Genomic DNA, 20,058 nt, shown 5'->3' on the forward strand with positions numbered 1-20,058 from the left:
GAAGAGGAGAACCTCCAGCCGTCTGGGTTCTGGGTTCTGAGCAGGCGGTTCTGCTGCTGCAGCAGGAAGGGAGATAAAACTCCTCGTCTCCTGCTGAGTTCCTCCACGTCGCTGCGGTTGTTGGTCGGCTTTATCTGGAGAAACAGACTTCCTGCTGCTCAGATGGACGGAGGCTCAGCAGGTTCTGACCCGTTACAGAGGAAACCAGTAAACTCTGGTAAAACTCACACTGCTGGATGTTCAACTCATGATGTAAATTTCTGCTGAGGCTAATTAAATATCAACATGACCAAAATAATAATATAATAACATAAAGAGTTTATTAAAAAATAGAAACATTCAACCTCACAGTGAAACTTTAATAATATTTACTATGTTAATATATATAAGAATAATACAAATAATTAATGATGATCTGTCTGTTTTCCTCTCAGCAGCTCCAGAAATATGTGAAGAATAAATCCTGAAATAATCCACAGGTCAGATTATTCTCTCTGTCCAACTGATTCCTAATTAACACATTTCTGATGTTTTCAAGACAAGAATTCAAAATGCAGAAAGTATTTTTTAAATCCCTCATTTCAGTTTTAAGTCATTTTTCATAATTGTAATAATTGATTAATTACCTAAAATCAATAATCATCCTACTGACCCCTGCTGATCTCTGTGGAAAGGTCAAAGTTCAGCTCCACCAGGTAAGAACTCCTCTCTGCTTTTCCTTTATTCTGGATTCTTAAAGTTCTGGTCGACGTCTTCTTGTTTTGGATCAGCTGTACCAACCCTGCCGACCCGACAGTGACGGAGGAAGGGAACAGCGAGGGAACAGTGAGGGAATGGTGAGGGAATGGCGAGGGAACAGTGAGGGAACGGCGAGGGAACGGCGAGGGAACGGTGAGGGAACCTCCACCCTCTTCTCCTTCCACATGCTCCAGTTCTCCTTGCGGTCCAGGAACGTCTTCATGAACTGCAGCTCTGCATCAAGGAGGGGAAACGGCTGCAACCCGGTAAACCCTTCAGAACCGCCAGAACCTCTGCTAGAACCAGATGAATATCAAGATGATTTAAGATTTGGGTCTTTGGTTTGTTTGGTCTCAGGTTCTGGACTCTGACCTTTGAACCCAGAAATGTCACTTTTGCTCTTTGACTTTCTGCTTTTTGTCTCTTTCTGTCCTGATTCTCCAGAAATGCAACAGATCACAGAGACGCAGGTCCACCGGGTCCAGATACAGAACCACGGCTCACATCAGCAAGGTTTGGACCAACTAGATGGACCAGGGTTCTGATGGGTTGAAGGTTCTGATCGGACCAGGATTCTGGTTCTGATCCAGTCTGGGTGTTGCAGCAGTTTGGGTCAGATGGTTTTCTAGAGGAATGCTGTGAAGGGAGGCCCGGCGGGTCCAGGCCCGGCGGGTCCAGGTTCTGATCATTTCTGGGTTTAAATCATTTAGTTTATTAATTTTTGGGTTGCAGGGAAAAAGTTTCTGTTTTGAGGCTGAAACTGTTCGTGGTGCGATTATTAATGTCTGATTAGAAATCACTTTAATAAAAACCTAAAAACTAAAACAAAGTTTCATTTTTTTTGTTTCTAAAAATCACAATTTATCAGGAATTTAGAAACTAAAGAAAACATTGGTCAAACTAACTGTAGGTGTTAGCAGCTAGTGTGTGTGTGTGTGTGTGTGTGTTATTCATCTAGTTTACCACTAGAGGACGCCACCGAGGCAGCGGCTGACAGGAAGTCAGAATATGAATATTACGGTAAAACCAGATATGAGGAAACGTTCGTCAGGCTGAACGACGGGCTCTGATTGGTCGACGCTGCTTCTGCTTCCGTTAACTTCATCAGCCTCGTTAACACACTCGGATAATTCCCAGTAAGCCAATCAAAGCTGCCCCCCCACCGTGTGTGTGTGTGTTATTAGAGTCCAGCGCTGACTCAGCAGGATTTCTCTAATCCAACCATCCTCACTTTTTACACCTCCTCCTCTCCTCGTTTCCTCATCTCCTCCTCTCTTTCTCTCTCACTTTCTGAGATTCTCTCTTCTTCTGGGTCGTTTTAACTCCATCATCATCATCAATCATCATCATCATCATCATCATCATCATCATCATCATCTTATCACTCCTCCACCTGCTGAACTTCTGATAACATTCAGCTAATTTAAACACACAGGAAGGTTCTGACCCAGAACTCCAGCTGCAGATCAGAACCTGGATCCTGTTTAACCTGCCCAGTCTCCAGGTCCAGTCCCAGTCCGTCCCGGTCCTCCCCGGTCCAGTCCAGTCCCGGTTCAGTCTCCTGGTCGCGGTCCGGTCCGGTCTCAGACGTATCATCCCTGTTATAATCCGTTTATCCCTGTCAGGCTGACAGAAGAGACTCCCTGCTGCATCGGTTCCTCCTCTCCTTTCTCCTTCTTCGGGTTTCTCCGTTTTTCTCCTGCTCTCCTCTCTGGGTTCCTCCAAGTGTTTGTGAGGTTCTGGTGGGGGGGTCGCCCCGCTGTTTCCATGGTGATGTTTTTGGAGGGGATCTAGGCCGCAGAACCCGGGATTATCAGCTGACAGGTAAGGAGATAAAGGACAGAGAGAAACGATACGGACAGAACCAAGTTTATTCATCGGCTGAACGACTGAGCTGAACGGAACCGGTCCGGTTAGTCTGACCTTAGAGGAACCAGTCCAGTTAGTCTGACCCGAAGGGAACCGGTCCAGTTAGTCTGACCTTAGAGGAACCAGTCCAGTTAGTCTGACCCGAAGGGAACCGGTCCGGTTAGTCTGACCTTAGAGGAACCGATCCAGTTAGTCTGACTTTAGAGGAACCGGTCCGGTTAGTCTCACCCGAAGGGAACTGGTCCGGTTAGTGAAACTTCAGCAGGTTGAAGTCAGACAGACTCGACTGCAGGAGAAAATGACGGTCAACCCTCCATCAGAACTTCCTGTGGAAATAATCTGCTTTAATGACGTTTAAATATTCAGATTTATTCATTAGTCCAGCATATAATCTGTTTTATGGGTTTTAAACTTGGACTCTGAGGACAGCAGCCATGAATCAGTTGATCATCAGTTCAACCTCAGAGGAACCAGAGTTCAGTTGGATCAATAAAACATCCAGGATTCAACTCTACCATGAAGGAAATCATCTTTAAATCTGATTTTAAACTATTTCAGCTTCCATATTTCTTCATGTTCTTCATTTCCCTCAGTGGCTCCATCAACCTGCTGGGTTCAACATTAACTCCTTCATTTAACTCTTTCATTTAACTCCTTCATTTAACTCCAGATGTTCAGATGTTTCCACCAGGAGAGACTCAAACCATCAACCAACCAATTTCCCATCATGCTCCTCCAGTCTCTGTATTCAACAACTATAAACATAAATCAATAATCAGATTATTAGCTAACATTAAACTGAATTATCGTTTCACATTTTATCCAGGAAAACTAATTTAGGGGAAGTTAAAGTTTTCAAAGTTAGCTAAACAGCTAAAGCTCTAAATTTAAAATTAGCTCTCCTGCTAGCGCATCATCAGATTAGCAGAGTGTGTCCAACTTTGACTAGGCCGTTCCTGAGTCTGCTCTGGTCTGAAACATCCCATAATATTTCAGGCTGCTGTCCTGCTGGCAGCTGAACCTCCGGCCCAGTTTCACCTGTCCTGCAGGTTTTCCTCCTGATTTATTTCCATCAACTCTGATCAGCTTCCAGAGCCGGGATCCTATAGAACCAAACCAGGCGTTAAGCGGAACCAGAACCTCCTTCCTGACCTGCTGTTGGGTTCCTTCATGAAGCTGGATGTTCTCTGGAGAACGTCTGAAACCAGAACCAACTGCTGAAACCAGAACCAGCTGCATCTGGACTGAGGCCTTGATTCCCAGCAGACCAGAACACGAATCATCTCGATCATCTACAGGAGACTGAAGTCCTGACGTTTCACCTCTGACCCCTCAGGGTTCTTCAGAGTTAAAGAGTTTCTGGATGAGACGTTGTGTTGGTCTGTCAGCTTATCAAATCTTCCGGTTTTAATTCGATAAACTTCATTCCTCGAGGGCCAGACACACTTGAGTTAAATGTCCAACTTCAGTCCAGCTCTGCAGAACCAGTCATGGAGTCCGGTGAAGCAGAAACATGAAACGCTGCAGGACAGCAGATTGGAGGAATCCTGTTTCATCTGCTGGGATTCAGAAATGATGAAACTTTACAAACCTTCAGGCTTTTCTCATGTGATCAGTGAGGTTACATTAAGGAGTCATGCTCAGAGATGATTGATTTTAATTTGAATTTTAATAATTTATGTAGATCAGTTATGATCAGAATCAGCTCCTGAAACTGGTTCCAGTTCAAATTCACCAGAAAAACCAGCATGTTCTCTAAAAGAATGTTAACATAGATCCTAACCAAGAGCAACGTTCCTCCCTCTCACCAGACCAACCGTATCACCATGGCGAAGGTAGCGCCGCTAATCCCTGGCCCTTCATCTGGGTTAAACCCTCCCAGCATCGTGCTGCAGGACATGGAGGAGGGGGCGGAGCCAGGTGACATCACACAGGGGCTCAGGTGAGTCGCTGCTGAAGCTCATTTCTCTGAGTCCTGGCAGACAGGAGGTGGAAACATCAGGCCTGGTTGGCCAGCAGGGGGCAGTAACGGGGTCGGATCCTGATGTTTAACTTTGTTTTCCAGAAGATCCCAAAGAGGCGGAGCAGGAGCTCTGTTCAACATCAACAACAGCAACAACAACGAGGAAGAGGAGGAGTGAGAACTGTTCATTTAGATACAATTCATCAAGAAGACACCAAGTCACTTATAACTAATGATAATGTTTTAATCTGCTTCTCAGGGAGGAGAAGAAGAGGAAAAAGAAAGAGAAGAAAGAGAAAAAGGAGAAAAGAGAGTAAGTCTGACTGCTTTTCTTCAGGACGGTGATGATTGTTGTGGATTTCATCAACGTTCAGTCGTCTGTCTTCTGGGCTCCTCAGAAAGGAAAAGCAGGAGAAAAAGGAAAGGAAGGAGCAGAAACAGAAGGAGAAGGAAGAAAAAGAGAAGGAGAAACAGAAAGAGAAGGAGAAGCTGGAGAAAGAGAAGAAGGCCAAAGAGGAGGCGTAGGTTTACTGGAGCCCTGAACTCGTCACCGTAAAACGATGCATCTTGATTGACTTGCTGCCATGGTTTCTGTCTGTAGGGCGAAAGAGATCACAGTGATCGATCCAGCTGGGAACACGTACTACAACTGGCTCTTCATCGTCACCATCCCAGTCATGTACAACTGGACCCTGATCATAGCCAGGTACCCTGATCATAGCCAGGTACCCTGATCATAGCCAGGTACCCTGATCATAGCCAGGTATCCTGATCATAGCCAGGTATCCTGATCATAGCCAGGTACTCTGATCATAGCCAGGTATCCTGATCATAGCCAGGTATCCTGATCATAGCCAGGTACCCTGATCATAGCCAGGTACCCTGATCATAGCCAGGTACCCTGATCCTAGCCAGGTACCCTGATCATAGCCAGGTACTCTGATCATAGCCAGGTACCCGACACACAGCAGTCTGTCCAGGTGAAACAAGGTACAACAGGGTCTTTCACCATCAGGTACCATCTGGTTCCTGTAGAATCCAACTGGACATTGGGTACCATCTGGTCCAGTTAGTCTGAGACCGAAACCAGACTAAGGTGGAGCGGTGCCTTCAGATCAGGAATGACTCAAGTGAAGGAGTTTCTCTTGCTCAAACTGAGAACTGAGACCAGCAACACCAGTCAGCCATGGTGGAGCTGACAGGAAATACCAGCACCGACTTCATCATGGGGCAATAAGTTGAGAAGTTGAGTCAAAGGTTGATCTACATCCTCTATGAACTATGGTCATGAACCAAACCAAGGAACTGGCTGACAGAAGGTGAACAGATAAATCATCAGCTGAAATTAGTTTCATCTAACAGGAAGGATAGACTTATTGCTCCTGCATACTCAGGTGTACTTTTTCTGTTGGACTCCATCCAACGGACGGTTGAGATTTCACAGTTGAGCATACTGACTGCCCACATGTCTCATATCAAATTCCTTCATTTCCCACGATCTGAATGGATACTAACAGGTTTGAAGACTGAGTTGGGGTCCGTCAGTCTCCAGGTGTTGTCAGGTAAACCAACCTGAAGGACAGCAGATGTTACCCTTAAAAGTACCGGTATAATCCTGCTGACCTTGTTTTTGGGCTGCAGAAAGACTAGCTGTTTCCTCGTTGTCAGTTTGAGACCTGGGACAATTAGATCACAGACTTATGTTTGCATAATAAGATTTGAAGATGAATGCAGTTTGAAAATCAGTCCAAGTCTTTGATTGCCTAGTCAAGGCCAGTTAGTGGGCACCAGGTATTCTCTACCACAGGGATGCTACATTCAAGCCCTACTTTTCACGGCCATTCTTAGTTTCAGCTACGTAAGAGATGTTCACAGCTGGAGCGTCTCCAAGTCTCATTGTCATGTTGAAGATGTCGAATACTGTGTCTGTTTTCAGGGCTTGTTTTGAGGAGCTTCAGACTGACTACCTGATCATGTGGTTCATTGTGGACTTTATCTGTGACGTCATTTATATCATGGACATGGTTTTCAGAACCAGAACAGGTCTGAATGCACACTGACTCATATAATCAAGCAGTTGTTTTCACACCTGTGTACCAATGAAGCATACATGTGACTGTAGGTTACCTGGAGCAGGGTTTACTGGTGAAAGATGAGCAGAAACTACGTGAACGTTACATGAAAACTTTCCAGTTCAAACTGGATTTGGTCTCCATGATTCCCACCGACATCCTGTACCTGATTCTTGGTATCACCTACCCTGAGATCCGCCTCAACAAGCTTCTAAGATTCAACAGGTAACTGAGACTCTCTTACTGGTTCATCAGTTTCTAGACACAAGTAGTGAGAAATGAATCCAAGCACAGACAAAATGCTGACCACCATTTTGACTGGAAACGGTCTTAACACTGGCCGTCAGGTTTATTATCTTAGAAAGTTCAAGTTTCAGTTGAGTCCACTGGTGTCTCCAGTTAATCCATGTCTTCAAGTATTTTCCATTATTCAGTCTCAAGATTGTTTTAGGTACATTTTTGTGATATTATTGCTGAAAACATTTAATCCACACACCTTCAGCTCCAAAGGTTGGACCACAGTGTGCTAGGGTTGAGTTTAGTCCATAATTTAGTCAGCCCTGTTTTACTCCAGCAGGAGCTTCTAACTGCTGGCTCTCTGAACCGGTTTCACTTCCTGTGCCTCCATTTCAGGATGATGGAGTTCTTCCAGCGCACTGAGACCAGAACCAATTACCCCAATGCTCTACGTATCTCCAACCTTGTCATGTATATTCTCATCATCATCCACTGGAATGCCTGCCTCTACTATTCCTTCTCCAAAGCCATCGGTAGGTCATGTTGCACATGTTGGTTCCTTCTTTCTTTGTAATTTATTCTAATTCTATTTACCACTTTTTCCCTCCAGGTTTTGGTTCTGACAGGTTCGTGTATCCTGACCCGACAGATCCTGAGTTTGGCCGTCTGGTGAGGAAGTACGCTTACAGTATGTACTGGTCCACGCTAACGCTCACCACCATTGGAGAAACGCCGCCCCCTGTGGAGAACTCGGAGTACTTCTTCGTTGTGACGGACTTCCTGGTGGGTTATTCCTTACAGAACCATAGTTTCTATTTGCCTTTATTCTTAATTCTGTAATATTTACAACTTGGAAAAGAATTGCAATGTGTCATGCTGAGTGACCGTGTCTTACTTCATAAAGAGCAAACATGATGGATGTGAAAATGCCTTCCCTGATAAAGGCATTTGTTGTAGCTTGTGGTTCCGGGTTCGTCACAGAAATCCTGAACTCTTATCAAAGCAATGTGAATCTGAAGACCTACCTGTCAGGAATTATAAACATGGATTGTTCCTGTCCTCCAGGTGGGTGTGCTGATTTTTGCCACCATTGTCGGTAACGTTGGCTCGATGATCACTAACATGAATGCTGCCAGAGCCGACTTCCAGGCCCGGATCGACGCCATCAAGCAGTACATGAGTTTCCGAAAGGTGGAGTTCCCTCTTCATGGGCTTCCCAGTCTGTAAACCTACTCAAAGTTATTGTCTGCAAAGCCACTAGAGGAACTTGAAGCAACTGGTTTGGGAAATGTTCCAACATTTGTAAAGTTAATCAACAAACAACTATTTGAACATCTGTACCTGTGAACCATAACTGCATTTCTTCTTGTGAAGGTAATGGACTTATTCTAAAACATTTTATTTTTCTTCTGTAGGTAACTAAAGACCTGGAAAAGCGAGTGATCAAGTGGTTTGACTTCCTGTGGACCAATAAGAAGGCTGTGGATGAGAGAGATGTTCTGAAGTACCTTCCTGACAAGCTAAGGGCTGAGATCGCCATCAACGTACATCTGGACACCCTGAAGAAGGCCTGTTCTTGCTTCAAGTTCCTCCTCTGTAGACGAAGGATACAAACCTTTGGTAAACATTCCTCTGATTGCTTCTGCAGGTCCGGATCTTTGCGGACTGCGAGGCTGGTCTGTTGGTGGAGCTGGTGCTGAAGCTGCAGCCGCAGGTCTTCAGTCCAGGAGATTACATCTGCAAGAAGGGAGACATCGGCAGGGAGATGTACATCATCAAGGAAGGGAAACTGGCTGTGGTTGCTGATGATGGCATCAAACAGTTTGTTGTTCTAAGTGAAGGAAGTTACTTTGGGGAGATCAGTATCCTGGCTATCAAAGGTGAGAGGTCATGATGGACTGGAGGTCTCTTCTACAGAACCATTAAAAGCACTTCCTCTTTATGTCAAACAGGTAGTAAGGCAGGAAACAGGAGGACAGCTAACATCAGGAGCATCGGGTACTCCGACCTCTTCTGTCTTTCCAAAGACGACCTGATGGAGGCGCTAACAGAGTATCCTGATGCTAAAGCTCTGCTGGAGGAGAAGGGACGACAGATTCTGATGAAGGATGGCCTGCTGGATCTGGAGGTATGTCCACAGGATGTGGCTCAGGGCAGGAAGCTACTAAAGTGTTCCTGAAAGTAAAGTGTTCTCTATTTGTCCACTAGGTGGCAGCCCAGGGCCCAGACCCCAAAGAGATGGAGGAGAAGGTGGACAAGATGACGAGCAACCTGGACATGCTGCAGACCCAGTACGCCCGGCTGCTGGCAGAACACGATGCGACTCACAGCAAACTCAAACACAGAGTCACCCGACTGGAGAAGAAGCTGGCGCCGCCACAGGAGGATGCACCTGGTGATGCTCCGCCCCCTCCCACACCTGAGACCACCAAAGAAGAAGAGAAGAAATAAGAAGATGGTGGAGGACAGAAGAATTTGAGTTTTAGTTTGAGGATAAAAGGACTTGAAGGAGACGAGAAATTAGATAAATCCATAAACTCAACAAGATTCAAATTAAAGTTAATAAATATGTAATTATGGATCCTTAGATTTGAAGTCCTCTGAGTTAATGACTGTACAGTATTAATGACCCGGTGCTGGGGACACTGGGAACACTGGGAACATGTCCTGTTGGAAAGGAGACTCAGCGGTTCCTGAAGGGCGCAGCAGTCCAGAGTAGAAGGTTTCATGTAGTCTTTCTTTCTCATGTCTGAGAATAATTACAACATAAACTGTTGTAATTATTATGTAAAAAATGTGAAACAATAAGTTGGCTGCTAGCTTGTCTGAACGTAGCGGAGAATCTTCACCCTGAGACCTGAATGCCAGTCGGTCTGAGGTTCATCCAGAACTGCCTGAGTGCTACCAAACCCTCTAGATTTCACCACATGAATTCAACAGATTCCACGTATGCTTTAGTTTCCCGTTTATCGGCTGCAGACCAGAACCAGAGACTGGCTTGTTCCTCCTGACCCAGGTGGATTCAGAACCAGGTCTTCTGGGCTTTACCTGATGCTTTTTAATAATGCAACATGTGATGGAGAAACTGTGCTGAAATAAATATATTTTATAAGAAAGTTAACACCCATTTCTTTTCATTTCATATCCTGCTAAATACTATAGATAGAAAAACTAAAAGCATGAGCATGGAAAGCAACATTTAAATAAATTATTTTAGCTTATGTTTTGTATTAATGACTGAAAAGCTGATAAGATTTTATTGTAAAAATATTATTTAATATATCTGATAACATTGTCTTCCCCAGGTTTGTGTGTCTTCTCTAGCGCCCCCTGGCGGCCCCGGTTTGGAAAATACAAATCTGGTTCCCTAACTTTCACCTGATGGAGAATCAGGGTGCACTTACTTTGCCAGATTAAGTCGGTTTTACTGAAGGAAAACTGATTTATTCAGATTTATTTACTCAGCAGAGAAACACGCATGCGCAGATACAGAAGGCCACGTCACAGTTTTTGTCTTCACGCGCGACTTTGGTGGAGTTATGGGAGATGTAGTTTTAGTCTAACCAGTGGTCTATGAGGAACTACCCCATAAAGAACTACAAGGCCCAGCATGCCCCTGCCGGTCAGTGCGCATGCGCAGCGGTGAGCGGCGTCTAGCGGCTCCTCTTCGCTCTGCTGAGGTGAGTTTTTCTTCTTTCTGCGGCTCTTCTGTTTGTTTCTGAGCTCCGAGGCTGAAGTTGCTGCCGCCGCTGCTTCAGCTAACTGCTGTGTGTGTGTTTGTGAGCCGGTTACCGCCGGGGTTCGGCTGGTTCCGACGGCTTTCATCCGAACCTCAGCGACTGTTAGCTTGTCTCTGTTAGCCTGGCTGACAGGTAATATGACCCAGCTGGTTTAAGCCGGTTCCGAGCGGACATGGCCCGGTCCGGGACAGAGGTAGAACCCAGGCTGGTGGTGGGGTCCATGTGGAGCAGAACCGAGCCCAGTTTCAGCTCCCCACACCTGGCGCATGCGCTCTGGTCCAGTTAGCTGTAACTCCAGGTTTTTTCTGTCTCTACAGTCAGAGCCTGGAGGCGTTGCCATGGAGCCGGCCTGGAGACAGCAGGGCAGGGGGCGGGGCCGGGGTCAGGAGGGTCAAGGTGAGAGGCCCCGCCCCCTGCAGAAGGACAGGCCGGGGGTCACAGCAGGAAGGGGGGCAAAGATGAACCCTGGACCTGCCAAAGGTGATGAAGATCTGGGAGCCCTGTGTGTCAGAACCGACCCAGGACCTCAACTGTCCCCCTCTCTACACAGGTGAATCGGTCCAGTCCAAGTTTGAGGAGATCCGGAGGTCCAACCAGGCCGCAGCCCTGCGCCTGGTGGAGAGTCGGGTCAGCTCCTCTTCCTCCGATGAAGATAACGACGACAATGATGATGATGGCGACAGACAGAGAGGAAGGATCGTGGAGTCCACTTTCACCTCCTACACCAGCCAGACAGGTGAGCCCAGTTCTGCTCTGAGCAGGACCGCCGTCTGGTTCTGGTTCTGACCCGTTCTCCCTCTGATCAGGTGGCGATGCATCGGCTCTGACCAGAACCGGCCAGTACCTCAGCGACATGTTTCAGTCTGGAGCGCTCACCTGCCTGATCTGCATCGCCTCAGTGAAGAGGACGCAGCCGGTAGACACACACACACACACCTACACACACTCACACACACACTCACACACTCACACACACACACCTACACACAGTCAGCATTTTCTCCACCTGTCAGTCTGAACTCAGGGTTTACTCCACCTGTCCAGGTGTGGAGCTGCTCCGGCTGCTTCTCCCTCTTCCACCTGCCCTGCATCCAGAAGTGGGCCAGAGACTCGGTCTTCCTCATCTCCTCTGTCACAGATGAAGACTTTGGTCAGAAGCAGCATCCCTGGCCCTGGTGAGGAACACAGACTGCTACGTTCAGCCTGGTTTTACAGTTTCAGTCGTCCGATTCAGATCATCCTGTGGTGCGTTCACTGCCTGTAGGAATGTCCTAACTCTCCTCATCTTCTCTCCTCAAGTCCGAAGTGCAGAACCGAATATCCTCCCAGCGCCACGCCCAACAGGTAGGCCTTTACTTTGACTGGTCCAAAGACTGGCTCTGAGGTTCTGATCCACTGGGCCCTCTTGTCTCTGTGTTGCGTTTAGGTACATGTGCTACTGCGGGAAGCTGCAGGACCCTCCAGCCGACCCCTGGCTGGTTCCTCACTCCTGTGGCTCTGTCTGCCAGCAGGAGCTCAAACCCAGCTGTGGACACACCTGCCTGCTGCTCTGTCACCCTGGTAACTGCACACACCTGGTTCTGATGCTGGTTACCGACCAGAACCAGTCCTCAGTCAGAGGGCGCCATGGCTACCAGCCTGAACCTTCACTGTCTCTGCATGTCTCCAGGTCCATGTCCGCCATGTCCAAAGATGGTGTCCGTGTCCTGCTTGTGTGGCAAAGCTAAGCCCCTCCCCCGTCGCTGTAGCAACAAGGTAACTGACCGAAGGTGGTCGTGTCAGACTCCTATGAGCCGTCAGTATGTTACCTGTAGCTCCAGAATGAAGGAGCTGCTGTTGGACAAGGCGGCCATCTTGTTCTTGCCTCAGTTTTACATTGTTTTCTCTGTCTCCAGTCCTGGTCCTGCCAGCAGCAGTGTGGGAAGCTGCTGGCCTGTAAGCAGCACACCTGCACCCAGCCCTGTCACACAGGTAAACACACACCTGTACCCATCTTTCAGGTATAAATTAGTTAGCATTAGCATGCTAACCCCTCCAGTTGGATGTTTTCCTTAACAGTTCCTTTAATCTCAGGATTCTTTTGATGGAAACAGTTTTGAGTCTTTTCAACCAGTAATTGTCATAAATGTTCCCCGTTTTCATGACGTTGATGAACGTTGTGACACATCAGATGTTTTCCACTTTGCTCATCCATTTCATAAGGTGATAATATGCAGCAGAATCAGAATCCAACCACTTTGTTAGCTAGTTTCACCTGTCTGAAAGGACACTTAGCTTCTGCTAATATTTTTATGTTTAGCTTTTTAGTAGTTGTTTCTGCATCTTTTTTGTTCTTTCCAACTCTTCTGCTAATATATTGATTGATGATATTGTAGCTAAGATTCATGTTTAGCGAATTAGTGATCAGTGGACCTAACCTTCGGCTAGCTGGCAATAAGTACAGCACATTTTAGACGCATTCTTTAATACAATCATGGCAGCCATTTTGACAAATGTCCACTAGAAAAAACAGACTCAGAAAAAACAAACACAAGTTCAAGAAAAGACACATGATTTCTGCGTTTTGGCACCTCATGAGAAAACAGTTTTTCATGGTGGCCATCTTGAAAAATACAAACATTATCAGTAAATATGATTTTTATGGGTCCAGTTTGGATAACATGACACCAGATGTATTCATGTGATAAATATTGTCAAATTCAACATGGCGGCCATGTTGAATTTGTCTGTGGCTTTGATCCCTGTTAGATTCTTGTATCAGCCTATGAAACATTGTTGTGACCTCAGACTGACTTTCTGTGTGTGTGTGTGTGTGTGTGTGTGTGTGTGTGTGTGTGTCAGAGTGCCCCCCCTGTCCCAGAGTCAGCCTCCAGAGGTGTGTGTGTGGGCGGCAGACAGCAGAGAGGCCCTGTGCCAGCCCCCGCTGGACCTGCCAGCAGGTATTGGTGCAGTACCAGCTCCAGTCACCAGGGGGAGCCAGAGCTCTAACAGCTCATCCTCATTGGAACAAAGAGATTAATTAACGCTGCTCTGACGCCCCCTGCTGGGTAGAATCAGTATATATAAGGTCTGCTGGGTCCAGTTGACCCGATTCTGCCCCGATTGGACCTGGATTGTGTTTCTGATCCAGTGTTTGTGTGTCAGGTGTGTGGAGCGCCACTGTCCTGTGGGAATCACACCTGTGAAGACGTGTGTCACGATGGAGCGTGTCCCCCATGCCCCCGGTCCATCAGCAGGTCCTGTCCCTGCGGGAAGACCAGTAAGAGACACACACCGGGTTCTGCTGCGGATCGGTTCCGGTTCTGGAGTTAAACCCGTGCTTGTGTGTGTGTAGAGTCGTCTCTGCCGTGTACAGAGGAGGTGCCGCCCTGCGGCGACACGTGTGACCGCCGCCTGTCTTGTCTGAAGCACACGTGTTCGATGCGATGCCACCGAGGGAGCTGTGAGACCTGCAGACAGGTCACACACACACACACACTGTCTCTCTCTTTCTCTCTCACACACACACACACACACACACACCTGCTTGCTGTGCAGCAGCTGTTGCAGTACCGCTGTCGTCCTGCAGGAGGTGGAGAAGGCGTGCCGCTGCGGGCGCCACAGGAAGCCGATGGCGTGCCATAAGGAGTACCTCTGTGACGCCAAGTGTCCTCAGACCAGGAACTGCCAGAGACACCAGTGCAGGAGGAAGGTCAGAGGTCGTCTTTAGCCCATCACCTGATGACCAGGTAGTAGTCTGGTTTAAACTCACTTTCCCATGATGCTCTGTGTCTCAGTGTTGCCCTGGTAACTGCCCCCCCTGCGATCAGATCTGTGGTCGGACTCTGGGCTGCCGGAACCATAAGTGTCCCTCCGTCTGTCACCAAGGTAACGGCACCGACCACCTGGTTACATAATCATCCATAATGATCCGATCAGTCGATCAATAATCATTGATCTGGTTCTGCTGCCAGCAGTGAGCTGAAAAACTGGCAGCTAAATTTACTGGAACTTCATCTATGAAACAGAAAATAATCTGAGAACATTCAGAAGGGAAACTTTCTGTTGCTACTTTCCTGCTGTAGTTTTTCCTTCCACTCAACCTTCCAGTAATATACCTGGATGACAGCGCTCTGTGCAGCCAGCAGTGTTTCATTGACCAGGAGTATTTGGACCAGAACCAAACTTTGTTTTCTATAATAAATTATTTTTTATTTCTCTCAGAAACTAAATTTCTGTTTTTCATTCAGAGTTCTGACCTCTGACCCCTGATGCAGCTCATTCAGCTGACATTTCCCCCGACTGATAAACACACACTGAGAGGAAGGAGTGTGTGTGTGTGTGTGTGTCTCCATTGTTCCTGATAAACCATCTCAGCCTCTGATTGGTTCCCAGCAGTGTTCGGTCGTCTGCGTGCCGATTGGCTGCTTTGACCTTTCCGTTGCCGCGGCGACGCCTGACCGATAAGACCTGAGCGCGTGGCGCTTCATGTTTATGTAGGCCTGGTTCTGGTTCTGATGCCGGGTCGGTCCGGTTAGTGAGTGTGTGACCTCTGACCTGTCGGACTGCAGTGTTGATGTGATCCGGATCAGAACCAGAACCCGTCTGTTATCTGGAGCAGGCGAGCCGGGCCCATCAGCTGCTGCCTCTGAGGCATTTTAATGAGGCCTGCAGTGGTTCTGACCGGGTCCAAACAGAACTGGCTGGGCCCGGACTGGTTCTGATCACAGACCAGAACCTTCTTCTGCAGGTCCATGAAGTTCAGTTTCAGTCAAGAATATTCTGGTTCTGATCCGACTGGTCTGGTCCAGGTGTTTGTAGAACCTGGACCGGGTTGTACAGACCTCTGAAGGCGGTCCGGTTCTGACCAACTGTCCGTCCCCAGGAAGCTGCTACCCGTGTCCGGAGACGGTTCCGGTCCGCTGCAGCTGCGGCTCGTCGGTTCTGGTGGTTCCGTGCGGCCGAGAGCGCAGCACCAAGCCGCCGCGCTGCAGGGAGCCCTGCAGGTAGGCGTCGTACCGGGCCTGCGGTTCTGGAGGTCCGGCGGGTCGTCAGCCCTGTCTCTGCCCGCAGGCTGCCCCCCAGCTGCCACCACCGGGACGGGGAGCCCCACCGCTGCCACCCGGGGCCCTGCCCGCCCTGCGCGCGGCCCTGCCTGCTGCCGCTGCCCGGCTGCCGCCACGCCTGCCCCCAACCCTGCCACGACCTGGTGCTGGTCCGGTCCCAGCAGGTAGGCCGTCACCGTGGAAACCGCTCTGGCCGAGTCCGACCGGAACCGACCGCTCCGCCTCTGTGTGTCCAGGTCCAGCTGGCCGGGCCCTGGGAGCAGCCGGCGGAACCGACCTTCACCAAGAAAGCGCTGCCCTGCCCGCCCTGCCTGGTCCCCATCCCCACGTAGGTACCGACCCGGTTCTGGTTCTGGCCAGAACACACAGACTGAAACAACACATGTGAAACAGATCTATGCTGATGATCTACGTTGCTGACCTGCTGTGGGTCCAGCAGGCGGATCTATTCAGTCTCTTTCTATACTGAGGTTCTTTATTTACCAAACGTTTTAACCAGAATCATCTGGTTCTGACTGGACCCGACCCAACGCTGGGAGCTTCTGGTTCTGTTAGAGTCAAACTGGGCAAGAAGCCAGATCAACAGCAGTCAGGTTCTGCTGGGCCCGGTTCTGTCATGACCCATTAGCACTGAGCCCGCCTGCCGGTTCTGATAGCAGTCATTAGTTCACCTCCGACCCAAACAGCAGCCGTCTGGTTCTGGAGGCGCCGCAGCAGCAGCTCCCACTCTGGTTCCGGTCCAGATGCCCAGCTCTGCGACAGCCTGGTTCTGGTTCTGATTTTAGCTGTGCTCAGTCGGACCCTGGGGTTCTGACTCCCCGCCAGGCCCGGATCTGGACCCGGTTCTGTTTGACCTCCCAGTCGGATCAGAGGGACGGTGGCGTCAGCAGCTGGAGGCGGGCCTTCAGAACCGCTGTGATACGGGTCCAGAACAGAACTCAAGCTGGGTTATGTTCTGGCCCGGTTCCTGGGTTCTGGTCAGCCTGCAGAGCGGTAACTGGGTCAGAGGTTCTGGTTCCTTCCTCTCTGATGGTTTCTCTGTTTGTGTTTCAGGTCCTGCTTCGGAGAGCATGAGGTAAGAACCAGAACCAGAACAGAACCCGTTTCCTCCTGTTGTCTGTTTACTCTGCAGCAGAGTTCTGCTGAGTCCGACCTGGTTCCGGTCCGTTTCCTCCTCCTATCTCTCCATCTGGGCTCTTTGTTTTCTGTTCCTCGCTGTAAATGTCAGCCGCTGTCCTCCCCGCTCCTCTATCTGCTGCCACCTTCTCTGACCTTTCCTGACCTTTCCTGACCTTTGCGTCCCGGTCCGTCTGCTGCTCCAGCTGCTGGTTCTGTGTGTGTGCAGGTGAGCCCGGTCCCGTGTCACCGTCAGGGCCGTTTCTCCTGCGGTCGGGCCTGTGGGCGCCCGCTGGCCTGTGGGAACCACGACTGCAGCCGGGAGTGCCACCTGGTTACCGACGGCAACCAGGTGAGACCACCTCTCGTTGGTCAGAGCGCAGCGGGACGGGCGCTCCATTAACCAATCGGATGTCCCCGTAGTGTGAGGCGTGTGAGGAAGGCTGTGCTAAGCCCCGCCCCCGCTGCTGCCCCCACCCCTGCCCCCGCCCCTGTCACCCCGGCGACTGCCCCCCCTGCAGCCAGATGCTGCGCCAGCGCTGCCACTGCCGGATCAGCACGCTCTACCTGGAGTGCAGGTGAGTGGGGTTTCCATGGCAACGCCATCCATCAGGGCCGTGGCGGGTCTGAACCAATCAGCTGTCTGCAGGAAGCTGACGGCCGCCGACGAGCCAACCAGGATCCAGCTGAGCTCCTGCAGCAACCAGTGTCCTAAAGAGGTACACACACACACACACACACACACAGGGAGGCTTCTGATTGGCTCGTTATGGAGCCACTTCCTTCTCATACATGTGGAACCGTGAGATCTTAAAGGGCCGGTGTCACATAAAACCAACTCATGTTTTAATGTTTTTCACTTGCTTTGATTCTTTCATGTTTGATAAATCCTGTAATCTCCATGGCAACCATTTAGCTTTCATAAACGCCTGATTGGACCTAGCCCCGCCTTCGAGGCGCAGCTCCTCCCCCTCAGCCAGCAAACAGCTGGTGGAAACGCTGCTAAAGGGTTAATAGAGGAGCCATGTTGGGATGACTTCCTGGAGGCGGAGCTTGTAAATATTGATATATATGCAGCATTTTCTAACAGCTGAAGGTAACAGTTACTGGGTTGTGCTGTACAATGGGTGTAAAACATGAGACCGGCCCTTTAAAGGTTTCCTCCTGTTGGAGCGAGTCCAGAGCTGCAGCCAATCAGAGGGCAGGATGTTCAGAGGAGTGGGGGGGGGGGGGGATCTGCTCTCAGACCTCCTGGGCGTCTCTGATCTAACAGCCTTTAGAAACACATGGCTTGTTTTCTCTGCCTTCACTGGACCAGAACCCTCAGGCTGGACCCGGTTCTGTTGCTCTGCTGTGTTTGGAGCGCTGACTCTCTCTCTCTCTCTCTCTCTGGGTGTAGCTGAGTTGCGGCCATCGCTGTAAACAGGTGTGCCATCCAGGTGTGTGTGAGGAGACGTGTCAGCAGAAGGTGAAGCTCAGGTGTCCATGCAAGAGGATCAAGAAGGTAAACGGTCATCAACATGTAAATGCTGGTTCTAACTTCCTGGTTCTGATTCCTGTCTGACGATGGAGACGCTGCTGGAGGCCAGCAGGTCAAAGGTCAACACAAGAAGCAGCGGTTTAACCAGCAGGTTTCTCAGTCCCTGTTGGTTCCCAGTAAACGGATCAGCTGAGCTACTGGGTCGGTTTCACTAATTTTGAAAACATTTAACAAATTAGCTTTAAATAAATTATTTTTCCAGATTCTAAAGATCTAATTCACATCTGTGTTGAAGTTTTGGTTTGTTGACCAAAGATTTCTTATAGTTTTATTCATGCTCTTGTAGCGCTTTAGCTTCAGCTAACTCTAAATACCATATTGGTACAGTGCTTTAGCATTAGCTAATGCTAGATACCATGTTGTTATAGCGTTTTAGCATTAGCTTCCATTAAATAGCATGTTGGTTTAGTGCTTTAGCGTAACTATTTACAACTAACTTCATGGTTGTTATGTGAAAATATCCAACTTATGTGAAATTAAAAAGGTGGGAAATCAAAGCCTCATTGAAGTCATAAATCTGCCTCCTGATTGGCTGAGAGCATCATGTGACCTCCACCTGTCCTTTCAGGAAGTGACCTGTTCTCTGGCGGCTCAGAGTGAACTTCAGTGTGACCTCGTCTGCAAAGACCAGAAGAGGAAGGCCAGCCAGGTACACACACACGCACACACACACACACACACACACACCTGCAGACACACACACCTGGTCACTGACTGTGTTTGTTCTCCAGGTGAAGGAGGCGGAGCAACAAGCCGCCCTGGAGGAGGAGCAGAAGAAGCTTCAGGTGAGTCTCTAAGAACCTCCCAGGTTCGGTTCTGCTGACCCGACCTCTGGCCCAGTAGCCCGGTTCTGGTCCGGTAGAGGTTTCATCCTGCCGTTCTCCCTCTGCTCCACCAGGAGGAGCTGGAGGCCTTTGAGAAGCGGCAGCAGCGAGGAGGTCGGAGGTCGAAGCGGCGCGGCCGGAGGGAGGAGGTGGACGAGGAGCAGGAGCGAGCCAGGAGGTGGAGGAGGAGGTGCACCACCTTCCTCCTGCTGCCACTGGGGGGCGCTCTGCTGTCTGCCGCTGCCTACTATCTGCTGAGCCTGGCCTGAGGGGTCAAAGGTCACCTCTCACCGAGAAGCCGCAGGACAAACGGGAACAGATCATGTTTTCTTCTTCGTTGATTTAAATGAATCCTCCAGATCAGACGCTGGTCCTCCAGCTGGTGTTTCTTCCTCTGTTTCTTTATTTCCTGTTAACTTTGTAACTTTTCTTACGTATCAAACTGAAAATGATCCCTGGATCTCCAGAGGTCAGGTGATCTGTGATCTGACCAATCAGAGACGCGTTTCACACAATACTGCAGAAAAAGGTTTTCCTGTAAAATCTCATGATTTTCTTTCTGTTTTGGAGAAATAAACCATAAACTCTGACCTCTGACCTCCATGCTGCCATTATTAACCATCATGACCTCCTGACCCCAGCGGTTTAAATCTGACTTTGTAATTGACCCATCTGGACCTGCAGCCGCCGGCCAGCAGGGGGCGACGATGAGCAGAGGAGCATCGAGACGCTTCATCAGACTCATGTTTCTGTAAAGCAGCAGAACGTCCTGGTTCTGCCGGGTCCAAACAACGATGGTTCTGTTGGTTCTACCTGGCCCAAACAATGGTTCTGCTGGGTCCAATTGACGATGGTTCTGTTGGTGCTGCCTCAACCTGTTAATCCAGGCCCAGTTTGATCCTGGTTCGGGTCCA

The 20,058-nt window shown here is 49.1% G+C and overlaps 2 protein-coding genes across 3 annotated transcripts; both read left to right on the plus strand.

Moving 5' to 3' along the window:
• Nucleotides 1-119: 119 nt before the first annotated feature.
• cnga1b (cyclic nucleotide gated channel subunit alpha 1b) lies at nt 120-9,466 on the plus strand. The gene is made up of 19 exons (XM_044098535.1): nt 120-217; nt 435-479; nt 675-695; nt 771-1,004; nt 1,183-1,251; nt 4,419-4,549; nt 4,673-4,744; nt 4,830-4,883; nt 4,969-5,091; nt 5,172-5,276; nt 6,507-6,613; nt 6,693-6,867; nt 7,276-7,412; nt 7,490-7,662; nt 7,945-8,070; nt 8,295-8,447; nt 8,528-8,759; nt 8,832-9,007; nt 9,088-9,466. Exons 4-19 carry the CDS (start codon nt 834-836, stop codon nt 9,328-9,330), a joined length of 2,247 nt encoding a protein of 748 aa, XP_043954470.1. The 5' UTR covers nt 120-217; nt 435-479; nt 675-695; nt 771-833; the 3' UTR covers nt 9,331-9,466.
• Nucleotides 9,467-10,403: 937 nt separating this feature from the next.
• Nucleotides 10,404-19,734, plus strand: nfxl1 (nuclear transcription factor, X-box binding-like 1). 2 transcript variants are annotated; one of them, XM_044098536.1, is made up of 25 exons: nt 10,404-10,559; nt 10,937-11,099; nt 11,170-11,355; nt 11,426-11,535; nt 11,664-11,794; nt 11,919-11,963; nt 12,046-12,179; nt 12,289-12,374; nt 12,515-12,590; nt 13,461-13,558; nt 13,764-13,878; nt 13,954-14,078; nt 14,188-14,310; nt 14,396-14,486; nt 15,484-15,604; nt 15,672-15,828; nt 15,901-15,992; nt 16,718-16,739; nt 17,010-17,132; nt 17,204-17,358; nt 17,430-17,499; nt 18,180-18,284; nt 18,889-18,969; nt 19,052-19,105; nt 19,219-19,734. In XM_044098536.1, exons 1-25 carry the CDS (start codon nt 10,512-10,514, stop codon nt 19,411-19,413), a joined length of 2,706 nt encoding a protein of 901 aa, XP_043954471.1. In that variant the 5' UTR covers nt 10,404-10,511; the 3' UTR covers nt 19,414-19,734. The 2 variants fall into 2 exon arrangements, with proteins under 2 accessions (XP_043954471.1, XP_043954472.1); XM_044098537.1 differs by lacking the exon at nt 10,404-10,559 and adding an exon at nt 10,598-10,751.
• Nucleotides 19,735-20,058: the final 324 nt, after the last annotated feature.

The sequence above is a fragment of the Gambusia affinis genome, linkage group LG18 (assembly GCF_019740435.1).
Source record: "Gambusia affinis linkage group LG18, SWU_Gaff_1.0, whole genome shotgun sequence".
NCBI lineage: Eukaryota > Metazoa > Chordata > Actinopteri > Cyprinodontiformes > Poeciliidae > Gambusia > Gambusia affinis.